Raw genomic sequence first — 15,407 nt, forward strand, 5'->3', positions numbered from 1 at the left:
TTTATTCAAACTTTCTGGCAATATAATTTCCAATCTATTTCGAAAACAGAAAGTGAGAGGAAATTGGACATCTGGAAGGAAAACACTAAGCAAGGGGAGATCTTGCAAACTCCATGCACACAGACCCCTTGGCACTCTTGTTAGTTCTTTGTTTATACAATTACATTCATTTAGTTGCAACATAGCTAGAATTTCTATTGGTATTCTTTTGAATAGTGTAGATTACCTTGAACTAATAAATAAACTTGATTATCTTGTTTAACAAATCAGCCAGTGGTAGCTCAGTGGTTAAGGCAATGGAAGGTCCAAAGTTTAAACTGCACCAGCACTATTAAGTTATACTGTACCACTACCACTGTTGGCCCTCGAGCAAGGCCTTTAAACGTCAATGGCGCAGATGTATAAAGAGGTAAAAATACAAGTCTCTCTGGATAAGGGCGTCTGCCAAATTATTATATAAATTATAAGTTAACTTATATATAAGATCTTATATATACAGTATATATATATACATATGTTACATTACATGTTACATACATTACATCATAAACATATAATCTAAAACTTTCAAAAGCTGTAAATATTTCCTTAAGTCATTTATAAGTACAAGCTCTAAATGCACATTATTATATTATAAGAAAAGCTCAGTATTCAGTACAAAACGTGCTAAGACTACGCGATGCTGAGAAACCTCCGCAATACGCCCTGCATTCTGTCTTCATAAACATCAGCCGGGTCAGAACACAGGAGTCAGGTTGTTTCACAGGAAAAGGAAGTCAGTGCATATTATTTTGGTCTTATTCAATTTACATCGGCTTTCTATTAAGTTTCATATTGACTATAAAATCTTGCTTTTGACCTTCAGTGCCCTTAATGGCCCTGCTCCAGCGTAACTGACCAATCTCTGAGAGGCATTATAGTCCATCACAATGATTTCATTCAGCTGATGCAGGATTACTGCTAGGCTGCAGGATCACTCGGCACTCAGAGTGTTTGTAGATAGGAGCTGAACTCTGCACAAGTGTTTCAGTGAATATTAACAAACATATTCAGAGAGAGAGAGAGAGAGAGAGAGAGAGATGAAGGCTCTAGTGTATAACTTTAATTAGATTAATTAGATAGGCATTTATTCATTTGTAAATTACATTTTATTTGGATTAACTAGAATATACTATTTTAAATTTTGTAGTGAATTATTGACTTTTTTAAGCTTTAATTTAAGCTTTTTAAAATACATTTTTTGGTTTTAGTAATCTGATCATCAATTTATTGTAATTACATTTGTTTCTTTGTTTGTATTACATTTTCTTCTGAAATATTTTAAATATGGATATTTTAAATGGTTTATTATATGAACCTATGTATATATTTCTTTCAAAACCAAATCATGGTGTTTTATAGCTCTTTATCTCCACTGCTTATGCAAAAATTAATCACTTACTGTAGCAAAAATTTGTTATGTAAAAACTAAAACCGTCACATTTTATGATGAACTTATTTCAGGCTTGTTTTATTTTAACTCTTTATTATTTTTATTATTATTTTTAATTGTATTTTTATTATTGTTGTTGTTTTTTTTATTATTCATTTATTATTATTATTATTATTATTATTATTATTAATTTAGAAAAAAAAACATCTTTTTCGGTGGTATTTACAGTATTTGATGAAAAGAAATCTGTGAAATAGAAATCAAGCCAGTTCAACTTTTTTTTAAATGTTTACTGATGCTACTTTTGGATATACTGTGTGTGAGCCAAAATATAATAACTACTTTTTTTTTTTTTTTTTTTTTTTTAAATATAACATCAAAATGAAATGCAAATGTTTTTTTTATGCTCCTTTTTTACCTTGGAAAGATCAAGTTGTGTGAGGAGTCAGTTTAACAAAAAATGAAAGGGGACAATAACCGTGCTAGATGAGAGAAATTTCTTTGCACTTTGAACATCATGACTTGATTAAGTTTGGTGGGTAGCTGCATACCACAGTAAATGTGCTTTTCCCAATTTAGTTTGTAATCAGGTGCCAGATGTGACATTTTTGGCAAGAGAATGCAATTTAAATGGAATTCTCCCACAAAATTTAAAAAGCCAACATGTTTCTATGAAAAATAAAAAAAGAAACATTTCAGTTTGAAAAAATATTCATGAGATTTTTACTCAGTTACTGACTTTCAGTGGAGTCATGATCTTGCCGTGTTCTTTCGATTGTTTAATATTGAATAATTTTTTATCCTTTTGAAGCTGCCTGGTATTTAGTCAGGATCTGGCATCACAGGTTGACTGTAGGGTAAGCACATGATTTTGGATCAATATGCGATTCTAACTTTTTTATTAACCTTTATTCATTATAAATAATTTGACAAACGGTATCGATTTCCCCCTGATTCTGATATTATGGGCTGTTTGTGTATAATCATGACAAAGGGGGGGATCAGATTCATATAGGATGCAGAAAGTCAGAAAATACACTGTGGGTTTTCCCAGGCCATGTTAGCTTCATTCACTAATTAGCTCACAGTACTTGCCATGAGCGCTGATTTATGTAACAAACACGAGCCTTCCTTTGACAAATGTGTTTTCCGGTCAGCTCTTCATCCAAACATTTGAGTGTTTTAAAGTTCATTCTCCTTATTAACCTTTCTGATCAGTTCCTAAAGGTCATGCGTACATATGAGAGCCTTTGATATGATTTGTTGCTCTGGTTTTGTATTAGTACCTTGATTTATACATCTAAGTGAAGATCGCTGCAAAAGAGTTGCTGATTGGACGTTAGATAGCGTCGGCTTATTACTTATAAAAAAGCAAATTTAAAAAGCTTATTACTTTTTCTGCGCACGTTTCACTGTGGCGGCGTCGAGATAGAGCAATCGGCTGTGTTTATAGAAGCTTGCGCTTTTTTTATTAGCCCATAAAACAAGAAAATCGTAAATACACAGTCGTGCTGACTCGCCGTGAACTTCCCTTTATGTGCGCGGTTTAGGATGTGACATTAACCTCTCCACTGCCGTGCTTTAAAAAGCTTCATTAAGAAACGATTAGTCAAAAGAGAGAGTTTAAGAGGACGCTAATAAGGAGGCACCGTTATGGGAAAATAATCAACGACATTGCAGCACGGTGCATGAGGAGAAGGGTTGAAGGGCTGGGCAGTTGATGAAGTACCATCCCTAAGTTTTTTTTTTTTCTCTACCAGTATTTATACTTAGTATTTTTTCAATTACAATTTAAATTTAATTTAACAACATTTCATTTTATGACCTATGCACTAGTACTGCAGATTCCTTCCATAAATAGTACATACAGTAAATACGACTTCTACTACTGAAACCCCAACGTGGAGAATATCTTTATTTTTTCCATTTGTTTATTAATTATTAGTCGTTGATGATGTACTGTAAATTGTTTGCCGTACACATCCTTGTAAACGATCTGTTACTATGGAAACTGCAGCATACCAGAAGGTGCCTGTACTGTAAATACAGTATACACATATGAGTTGCAGTTTTCCTAATGTTTTAGGAAATCAATCAACTACTTCAATCATGTGCTGCTTCTGCGATTATCTTCTCGACCCATCGATGTTCCAGTGAATGATGTTTTGTGTCAGGTTCTCCGTACACTATTTGAAGGAACTGCAGACCCTCACTGTGTTTTTATTACTGTTATTCCATTCTTGTCATCGACTCAGTCCAAAATGTGAATTTCACGGTTCAGTGCTCACCTCATGTTAGTTCAGACCGGAGTAAACCGGCAGCGGGTGTGTACATTCTGTTTGTTCTACGTGAGAGCAGAGGTGCAATTCAGGTACTCAGCAAAAAAAAAAAAATCAATTACATGATGTGCTTGCAGGTCTTATGCAAGCTTCATATACTGTTTTTCATGTATGCAGAATATGCAGTATACCTCTCTGTGCTTCTACAACCAAGAACTGAGAACAACATTTTACCAACAATGTTCTTACAGTACCAAGACCATTATCAAAACAATATATTTATTTATTGAATTCTATTTATTTAATAGTTATTGAGTTCCCAATTCTGATTGGACAGATGGCGTTAATTTTTTTTAAATAACAGCAACTCTGATATTGAGTCCAGTTGTAATACAAATCACAGGTGTGCACATTCTTATATGTTAGTTTTAAAAAGGTTTCTACAGAAAAAAAAGGTAATTTACATTTTACATTTTGGCCATCTTTAAATTTTCAGATGCATCGCCAGACGGTGTGTACAAACAAATCAAAAAGAAAGTCAAAATCTGTGCTTTTGGTTTTTTTTCTACTTTTAAAAAAAAATTGTATTGGCCAATAAGATGTCCCCACTAATGTGACCTCATATAAGAAGATCCTCTCTCTTATATTGTTGCTCGGCTCTTATAGGAGTTCATAAGAGGGAAATAAAAGAAGAAATAAAAAATTGTACTTTAGGGAATCTCTGAGATTTGTGTGAACAAGTTAAAGAAATAGTAACAGAGCGGACCTTTAATAGTGATAGATTGGTCACAGAGACTTGTGTAGCAGATGTTCTACATCATCTACTCTAACAATAAACAAAGATTAAAAAAAATATATAAATAGTAAATACAAAATAAGAAGTTTTTTATGTAGCTGCTTCAAGAATGTACTGTATAACATTAACAAGTAAATGTAAAGTAAATGGCTTTACCTCTGATTATTACAAGTTCCTGACAGTGGAGACGTCTTCCATGAATGTTAAGTATAGAGTAAATTTCCTTTTGGAAAATATAAACAAATACACACATTGTTGAAGATATTTATGTGAAACATCCACCATGGGTAGGGTGGCTCAGGCGGCTATGGATCTAGGTTGTTGATTTGAGGATCTGAGGATCCGGGTCTGAATCATTTGGAGGGGGATCAGGGGTAGCTTAGTGGTTAAGGCATTGGACTACCGATGGGAAGGTCCCAGGTCCCTTGAGCAAGGCTCTTAACCTCAACCTCAATTGCTTAGATGGAAAACAAAAAAAAATGGATAAAATGTATTTCGCTCTGGCAAGCCTGAGAAAGAGACGAGTCTACTGTATGTCAATGAATTGTTACCGATTAATAAGGCACTACTGACCGAGCTGCTTTTCTGCACTGTGCTAGACTCAATTTCAGTCTGCAGTATAAACAGAAGGGAAATAAAATAATAATAAAAAAAAAGGTAAAGGAAGAAAACATGCTGGTTTGTGGAGGCGGGTGTTGTAGTTGAGGAAGGAAAAAAAAAGGCAGATCTTCAGTGCCAGGGAATGTAAAGTAGAAGCCTACACAGCACACTAATCTTCTCTTCCTCTTTTCTTCCCTTGATTGAGCTCTAACTCTGAGCTCTCTTATCTCATCAATCTCAGATCAAATATTTATGATTCTCATTAATGCTTGGTGTTAAAACTCTCCACACAAGGAAATGTTGTGGGAGAAAAAATAAATAAATTCCCACCTTCGTTGTTAGGTAGAGTGGAAATTTCTGAAACTCACATTTAGTCAGCTTATCGAGCCTTCACACCGCTCTCTGCTTGCAGAACCGCAGCTCATTTGTCTTTCACTTGTCAGGTTTGACACACTGCTGTATATTTCAACACTTGTCAATTGGCAGATTTTAAGACTCAGCTCATCTATCGCTTTGTTCCTATCCTTCAGAGTGAGTGTTGCTGAGGCGGAGATTCAGCCTGCTGCGGTTTCTTGTGTTCAGAGAGGTTCAGTTTGCTGCACTGCGATCTAATCTGGTGCCTGCTGGAAGATTAGCTCCGACCCTCTGCGCCACCGGAGCCTGCGCTTTTCTGGCTGTAAAAGAAATAGGACGTGACGATAAATACAGCCAGGGATCGATCTCACTCGATCGCTGATAGCGCTGCCGCTGGGAACGGGTGGCGGTTATGGTGCTGGGGTGGAGAGTGTGGGGGCGTGGGGGTGGACAGGGCAAGGGAGGGGGTATGTCTATGATCCAGAGCCTGTTGGACTGACCTTGAGGAGCGAACAGACCTCGATGACATCACACCATCCGTTTATGTGTGTAAGGGAATACAAATACATTATTCACAATGAACAGATAATGCACTCCAAACAGATGTGAAAACAGATACAAATAAGAGAGCTTGACAGAAAGGTTCACAGTGAATCAGGATCCAACTAAAAGATATATATCAGGACAAAAAAGCTGGTATAAATAGAGATAAAAAAGGTCTGAACTAATGAAAAACGTGTTTTTACTTTCATGCAGTTATATACAGTATGAAGCTTGAAGGAAGATCCGCTTTATCCTGTGTACAGAATCACCGTGTCTTCTTCTTTGTCTTTCGGCTTTTCTCTTTCAGGGGTCACTACAGCGAATCATCTGCCTCCATCTAACCCTATCCCCTGCATCCTTTTCTCTCACACTAACTAACTTCATGTCCTTTCTCACTGCATCCATTAATCTCCTCTTTGGTCTTCCTCTAGACCTCCTGCCTGGCAGTTCCAACCTCAGCATCCTTCTACCGATATATTCACAATCTCTCCATTGAACATGGCCAAACCACCTCAGTCTGGCTTTATCTTCAAAGATGGGTACTGGAGCCTATTCCAGAGACATTTGGAAAAACCAATTAGACTAATCTGCATGTGTTTGGACTGTGGGAGGATACCCACCAAGCATGGAGAACATGCACCTCCAGGGTCAAGGGTTTAAATCTGACCCCTTGACCCTGGTGCGAGGTCACAGCGCTTACCACTAAGCAACCATGCCTCCCAAAGTAAGAACATATTAACCCTAATATGTTAGAAATTACAAATTAAATATTCGTTATAAATAATATGTAAATTGGTTATAAATAAACGAAAAAAAAAAATTGGTTTAACATTTATACTAACATCTCAATTATTTTAACCCATAAGTGCCCAGTCTCATTTTTCTTTTAAAGAAAACTATGGGGGCGTAGCGGGAGGCATAAAGGCAACGCCTCTAATAGCCTGATAATAGCTCAGCTCCGCGCTCGGCTAGAGGAGGAGAAACTCAACACACGTTCAGCACCCCACCCTAACTCGCCACGGCTGGCAGCTTGTTACTATCCACTGTCCTGCTGTCATCGGCTGCCTATAAAAGGACCAGAGGTCCTCCGTTCGGTGAGTAGGATGGTCAGGGCTCAACACTTAACCTTTTTTCCTTATTTATCCGCAGACTCCAACCAATCCGGCACAAGGCTGGGAACAACCCCCGGTGCTCTCTCTGTAACCAACGCTCAAGACCTCCATTTGCTTCAGAACAGCAACCGCAGCGACAGCTACAGAAGTGTCCCATCTGCTCTGGACACAGGCACACTGGGATTATGTCCTGTAAATTGTCTACTTAATTTGTCCAACTAACGAAGTATTCTTGTGTCTTTGCCTTTACAGCGCCGCTAAAGTGAAACTTAAAATAAACCTTTTTATTATTATTTTACTGCATTCGCGTATCCTGGCATCCTTGGTCCACCCTAACAGACCACATGGAAAGATGCTTTGACAATCACAATCACATGGCCTTTTCCCTGGGTCAGAACAGTTTATATATATAATACTGTATGTGTTGTTAAATCATTAGAGGTGGTAAAAAGGATGACACTTATTTTAAAGAGCAAAAACACAAAACAAAACAAAAAACAAGCATGTTTTTTGGGTTTGGGTTTGGAACACTTGTGTCACCATGGGTCCTTGAGTTAACAGCAAAACCTGATGGTTATTCCTTCTGTCTATTGGACTCCATTATACTTGGGTTAGCAATAGCATCAACCCTCTGTCACACCATCATATCACAGAGATACTGTAAACAACAACACAGCAACCATCAGATAACAGACATTTCAATAGAGATGGGTAGAAATGGCTACATAACATCAAGTCTGGGCTGGAAATAACCATACAGTACCATTCATATATTTTTTTTATGCTTGATTCATAGTCAAACACAATTCAAACTTTTTTGCCTACAGCCACTAATTCACATGTTGGTTGTACAATTAGGACTTATTTTTGTCTATTATTGTCCAATGTTGAATTGTGAAAAAAGATAAACACCATATTGTACAGTTTTTATATAGGATCAGTTTGAACTTGTTTAAGATTTCACTAATTTCTACCAAACGGCCCTGCCGGATCAAGATTTTGGAAAAACCTAGACAAACTTTCATTCTAAAAAAAAAGAAATTAGGAATAGAATTCCCGGCTGCAGGGAAACTTTAGACACCTCCCTGTTCTCGACAGCAGTAGATCCAATCCTTTACATGTGGGTGTGATATTGACCAAGTGAAGCTCAATCCAGATATTGATCAGTATACGCTGTTAGTCACCCCCCCCCCCCCCCATCACCACCAACACCCCTACCCCACGATTCTAGTGTCAAATCACCCTGGCGTTTTTTTTTTAGTCTTCTGCAAGTGCTTTTCAACTCTCCGAGGGACAAGAATGGGAGTCTAAACCTTCCAGATTGTCCTCGTTCGACCTTGCACGAGATACTAACTGTGACACTTTGAAAATAATGCTGTGGTAGATTGGGATGCATGTTTTTCTATTCCACAAGCCAGACCTCTGTCTGTCTCAGAAGTGAAAGTTACATCTCCTTATCAAAGAAAAAATATTGTACATCTTGAATTACTCTTGGACAGACAATAATTTATTGCAGGGGTTATTGCTTTGCTCAGATCAATAGGAACTGTAGAAGTCTTTGAAATAAATTATTTATCCCATCTTCAAATGCAATCCCTTTAGATAGGAACTAGGTTTTAGCTTTACTTCATACAAACATGAAAATAGAAATGTAGCAGGCTTAGAGCTTAGAGCTTCAGAGCTTTCCAAGCTCAACCTGTCAATGAGTACAACAAACATGAGCTGTGGACCTGTCTAACCATCTGATCCAGTGTTACACAACACACCATTAAGAAGAGCCTTGGACTCCGTTATCCTTCATCCTCCATCATGAACCACAGGACCGGTCAGTAAAGCTGTACATCAAAGCATTGGTGCAGCTCTTTGCTTGGTGAATTGAACCCCAGCAATTCAGCCATCAATTTTAGAGCAAGGATTTTTTTTTTAAAGTGTGGTCTGGCTTATTTTATAAAAGTGCCTACATTTTAGCGAGATGCCTGCAGCATGATCTAAACAAATCCACAAATCTAAAAATAGTTTTCAGAACAGACCCAAAGACTTTCTCATTAGAAACTTCTCTTCATGAAAAGAGTGCAAAGTAACTAATGTTACTAAAAGAACATTTATTTCCCCAAACGATTTTAGGTTAAAAAAAGTCTAGAATAGGCAATAGATGATGCACAATTATATCAGAGATGGCTAAAGAATATCAGCACAGCTGTAATGTGGAGGTAGGCATGACAAAATATCCCAGCCGTACTGATATTCAGCACAACAGCATAACCTTGAGTGTGATATTGCTTTTATACAACTCTTCAACAAACACTATTCATTAGCAACAGATTATCATTACACTTTTTGGTATTTCTTTAAAAAGTTATTTTGCTCCCCTTCAAATATCCTAAGATGCCTGGTGGAACTAACTAAATGCAACTGGTAGAGCTGGCAAGCAACAGTAAGCCAGAAGGTGAGGGGACTAAACCATGAAGGTGGTGGACAGTCCTAAGAAACTTACGGTATTTACTCTATATTTTCACTTATTCCTTTATAAAATATCATCTGTGTTCTGTTTCAGATTCTGGGTTGAATCCCAAATAGCATTAAATGTATGTAGGGTGTACAATCCACTTAAACTTATTCCAGACATCAGATGGTGCCCTTGATCAGGAGTTAGAAAGGGATTTGGGATTTACTTTAGCTTTGTGTTAAAAGCTGGGCAGCTTTAAAGTTCATATCAGCCATAAAAATAAAAATAAAAAAAGAACAAACAATAAGAATGATTCAGAGACAATTCAGAACGGCTTTATATTAAGAAGATAAAGTGTTGTTTAAGACGACATAACGCTATCAGATGTGTGTTCTTGCTAAAAGTGCTTCCGTGACTGGTTTTGAATGTATGTTTTGTCAGGCAGCTGCTCTCTCCCCAGTACGGCCAAACGTACCGACGTTAGATTTACTAATCCATCCCTGGTGAACTGGTTTGGACTTGGACCTGTTACTATACAAGTGGTAACTCCAGACCCTAGCAAGTACCAGAATCAGGAGAAGATCACGAGATGATAAAAAAGCCTACTTGATCAAAGTCTGTTTGGATGAATTCTTAAATAGACTCTACTTTGAAACTTCTCCAAAAAAGTAAACCTCTGTAGATGGTTATGCGTGCAAATTTTAACTGGAAAAAACAACAACAACCTGCAAACCTAACATACTTACTGCTTTTATTCCATTCCAGCCATAAAACTATAAAACCCTCTGGAATATATGAAAAGTCATGCTCATGTTGCACAGCCACCAAAATTCACCGTCAGACCCCAGAGCTTTAATTATGATACTGTGTTCGAGAACCTCAGTGTTTGTTTTTCCTCAGAGAGTCTTGGTTAAGCTCAGCAGGAGCATGTTGTATGTAATCAACACATGTAAACCGGAGAGAACTTAAAACAACACAATTCCAAATCCCAAATGCCGTTTTTTTGTGTAATTAACGAGTACAGGGACATGGTGCACATCACACACTCAAAGCTGAATGCCAAAAAGCATGAAGGTGCCATCTTCGTTCTGTCCTGACGGCTTCAGTCTTCATTTACACCCCGTGCCTTGCCATGCTCATGCATAAAGCATTAGAGCAAATGTAGCAGATGCCACAAAGCCTTTAACGTATCATGAGGGACGAATTATTCCTCAAGCTAATGTCTCTAATAGCGCAAATAGCAAGGTCACATTGAGTGAAGTGCAAATTAGCATCTTAGCATGGATAAAGTACTCCCTTTATAACAAACTAATGTTCATAGGGCTGCATAGTGCTTTATGACAAGTGACACGAAGTAACAAAGGTTTATAATGGCTCTAAAGGGTTTGCTTAAAAGTGTCAGTAGCACTTGAGTTGAAGTGACTACTTACTTTACAGAAAAAAACCACTCTAAAGCAGTCATTATAACAGTCAAAGCTCGGCATAATAAGCACTTAACAAACAATTATGTATGCTTATGTCATTACTTATGCATGGGTTATGCAGGTATCATGTAGTCTTGTAGTCTATGTAAAGTTGACATAGCCAGCACCAATTGACAAAAGGTTTGTTTATGACACATTATAGCACTAACTAAGTTTTGAGAACTTTATGTCAACTGACATAGATGTTATGTCTGCTTCAAATCAAAATAATCAGGTACGGCAGTTTCCGGTTAGAACAAATGCTGATAAATGTTTACACAGGTTGTAATGAAGGGCTTATGTAGATTTTATGTATATAGCATTTTAAAGGCTAGTATAAAAAATGTGTACACAAAATGACATTCATTTTCTTACTGTACTTCTTGTGTAGATTAATTATTATTTCTTATGTACATTTAAATTACAGCATGTTTGCAATGAATTGTGGTAATAACACCTTATACTGTAATTAGATGTGTAATAATTTTTTACACTGTAGCAATATAATTATGCCTGTAATAATTTTCCTTTTGATCTACGTATTGTAACATGAGTTTTTATAAGAATCAACGAAACTTAGAGAGTCAGATGAATTATGATTGTAGAGTCTTCCAGAAGTTCTGTTGAGAGATGGTGAAAAACGGATATGGCTAGAGGGAAGGAATAATAAAAGAGATGACTAACCTAACCCACCTGAGCTCGGCTCACACGGGTCGATATCCTCGTCGTCGCTCGGACACTCGGCAGACGCCACCAACAGGTCATCTGTCGTCTGGGGAAGGAAAAATGAAAAGAGACAGATCTTAAAGATTTGCCAAAGCATGCACTTGGGTAACAGTTCTTTCAGATTAAAAAAAAAAAAAAAAACATCTTTCAATTAAAATTTTTTACTTTGCATGATGGTACAGTATACGCATTGCTTTTAATAATGATAATGGATTCATAAAGCATTCTACACAACACTGGAATTATTACTGAAAAGGCAGTATGGAGTGCTTATAACAATTATAATTTTCCTCCTAATTCACTATGCAAACTGGGGCTTGGTGATAGAAAAGGCTAGGAACAGTGATTATTCAAATTATAATGTGTCATGTTAAAGATTCTTAATGTATTATAACAACCGCTATAAAGTGTAATGCATTTAAAAAAAATAAAAAATCACTTTATCAATGCATTAGAGCATGATACAAAGCTGTTCATAGTTCATCATTGCCTCTTACTAAATATTTATGAACATTCCAAAACATTATTTCTAACTACCAATGAATGAAAAAATATGATGCATCATTATTTTCATAAAAAAAAGTAGATCTTTACGTCAGGTGCGTGGACATGGACAGTGGTGGAGACAATAAACATGTTCAAAGTGCTGTAGTACAAGAGGAATAAAACATTTCAGTCATGCTACTGTAGGAAATTAATCAAATCCAGTGCAGTGTAGTAAAAGTAACCCCAAAGCTTGCACCAAAAACCCGAAATCCGGAATGTTTCAGCACTGATTCAATGGACAAAGTTTGCGTTTCCTGTTACTAAACTTTTTGATAGTTTATAAGACTTTACTGCACCTACTCATCAGAAAAAAAAAGTGTTAGAGCTCTGTAATAAAAGTATTTTGTATGATAATCACTTCAGTTTCTCTCCAGGTGGTCAATGATCGTTTAATCATCAGCAGTCGTTTACTTCACTGTAATGACCGGTTCTGTGTCATAGAGACGAGCGGATTAGGAAGGAAAATGAATTTGCGCAGGAAGTCCTGTAACGTGACCCTGCGCAAAGGAGACAGAACAAACAATTCATATCTCACAGAACATTGACTTTTATGATCCGCATTCTGTCATGCAAAGTCAACACCGAGGCAGCGAGCGCCGCAAATCCGATTCAGTGACCCGGCAAAATCAGCACTATTGAATTAGCATCGAATGTGGAGTGCAGTAACTACCCAGAATGCTTTGGGGACCTGTGAGGTTGGTGTACTTTTAAGAATACTGATTTTATTCAGGCCTCATGATGCCAAACCATAACCCAATTTTGCGTCCTTGGTCGACTTGAAAGAAACGTCTAAAGGTAAGGTTCTGGAGGTGGCACCACCCAAGGGGGAAGGTGGATTATTTTAGTCCACCTTTGAGCCTTTCTCTGCAAATCTTAAAGTTCTAGAAATGTAATAGAAGGCAGAAGCTAAGAAAGAAACCCCAAACCTGGGCAGTTAGATACTTATGGGTTATTTGGTTTGGTGTCCCCCTGGTGGATCTTTGGAGAAGTTTATGGAATGAAAAATGTTTTAATTTAACACTTCAATGGTGAAGAACCCTTACAGTCTGTGTCCAATGTACCCCTCAACGAATACCTGTTTTAAGGAATTAAGGGGAAAAAAAACAACTACTCTATACAGTATGTGTGCATACCACACACCCAGTTTAATACATTATAGGTTCTTGGTTCTTAAGGTGTTCAATTAAATCATTCCTCATTGGGTTTATTACATAAATAAAGCTGGGCCTTTTAAAAATATTTCTTAAAAGGAACCAAAAGACCATTCCTGACATCTGTCTATAGTTAAAGACTCTTTTCTATCAATCAAATTACCAATAATTTGGAAATTTCTCCAAATCTACATTACATTTACATTACAGCATTTGGCAGATGCCTTATCCAAAGTGACTTACATTTTTACCTCATGATACATCTAAGCAGTTGTGATTTAAGGATTAGGGTTAGGCTGTTAACCCTAGGCTCAACAGTGGCAACTTGGTGTTTGTGGGGTTTAAACCTGGGACCTTCCAAACCATAGCCCAATGCCCTAACCACTGAGCTACCCCTGACCTCAAAGTCAAACTGATCTGTTGTGAAAGAAGAAAGTTGTAGAACCCAAAGGAAAAATAGGGTTCTTTTATAAGAGTTCACTGGATTAGACAGCCTTACTATAGTGTCTAAACATATATTTCATTTAGAACCCTGATAATGAAGCACTGTTGTATGGAGTGCTTCATAGAACTTTTAATTTCTTTCCCAGCAGGATACGTTTTGAAAGTTCTTCACGGGTTCTTTAAGGGTACAACGGTAATTCTTATCTTTGTGCTTGGAACCATAATAGGGTTCTACAGGGGAACAAGTAAAAACAATTGTTAAGGTGTAGATTGTACACTGGTGTAGGATTCTACAAGAAACTCATCTGTTCCCTAGATGGGCAAGCTGAAAGATTCTTAAGGTCATTGAATAATGAAGGTTTCATGCCTTAAATTAGATGTTACTTCGTAACCTACATGTTTCCCTAAGGAATATGAGTGTACTTTATTAGTAAAGTAATACACTGATAGTCACATTTGCTGTCAAGGTTTTGTGGATTGGGAAATAAATTTGAAACCACTGTGAGATAAATACAAAAATAGCCCAAAAAAATGGATGAATATAAAACAAGGAAAAGATAAACTGCTGTATATCCAACTGGGTTCCAAGTTACACAATGAAAATCAATGTACACCTCCTGATTTTTTTTAAACCAATCCCTCCTTGCTGCTATGTTACTTATGGTATAAAAAAGACCTACTGATTTTTTGAAGAAAGCGTAATGCTGGTTTTGTTGGAGGGTTTATGTGTGTGTGTGTGTGTGTGTGGTTTCATTGCAACTTCATGCCAGAAGTGAAGGCTGCACTGGATGTAAATTTAATTTGCCATGCACAGGGCTGGGATACAGTGTCGGCCGTCCAGATGGCGAAGCTGGCGCATCCTGGAGCGCCACATCCATCACTTCTCCGATGTGATTTGTTTTTCCTGGCGGGAGATCCCGCTACACTGTGCCCAAAGACAGAGGTGCTGGATCAATATGGCTCTTCTCCCTCCCTTCATCTAGCCACATAATTCTTTTTTCTATCTAAATCCCATTCTAGCTTCAAAAGAAAGACAAGGCATGTCTTAAAACATCATGTTTTACCTACTTTATTTTTACCACGCACGTATTTTGCGTTAGCGTAAGCTCCTTAAACGAGCACGCTGTGTTTTATAGTTAAGTAATGAACTTGTGCTTAAGTGGGCTCCTTACAGCTTTAAGCCAGATCACTTTAGATGAAGAGCCCTACACAGCTTCACAATTCTCCAGGTCGGGAACGTTATCTGACAGCTTCATTTGACCCGAATTATAGACTCTAACCTGACTCATCAAACCGATGACAAGCCAATATCTCTTTTATTTTAATAAGCATGACTCCAAGTTATAAAGCTGCATACAGCAAAAAGCGTACTGTATGACTCAAAGCTCATGGACTTTTGACCTAATGGCACTAGTGACCCTTCACGTCTAATGAAATTTTATTTTATCGTGCTTTCCATAAGAAACTTTGGGTTGAGATCTATAGTGTTTGGAGTGAGGACTTAATTCCCAAATT

General features: G+C 37.2%; 1 protein-coding gene across 23 annotated transcripts in view; it reads right to left on the bottom strand.

Annotated features, from left to right (window-relative positions):
* Positions 1 to 15,407, bottom strand: part of LOC128508286 (neurexin-1a-like) — a 359,836-nt gene that overhangs the window by 10,666 nt on the left and 333,763 nt on the right. For 13 of the 23 annotated variants that reach the window (XM_053479540.1, XM_053479547.1, XM_053479533.1 and 10 more), the window contains one exon: positions 11,710 to 11,797. In XM_053479540.1, the coding sequence (XP_053335515.1) occupies positions 11,710 to 11,797 (88 nt within the window). The remainder of the gene's footprint in view (positions 1 to 11,709; positions 11,798 to 15,407) is intronic. The other 10 variants (XM_053479541.1, XM_053479548.1, XM_053479550.1 and 7 more) reach the window with 1 other exon arrangement.

This window comes from Clarias gariepinus, chromosome 20, assembly GCF_024256425.1.
Source record: "Clarias gariepinus isolate MV-2021 ecotype Netherlands chromosome 20, CGAR_prim_01v2, whole genome shotgun sequence".
NCBI lineage: Eukaryota > Metazoa > Chordata > Actinopteri > Siluriformes > Clariidae > Clarias > Clarias gariepinus.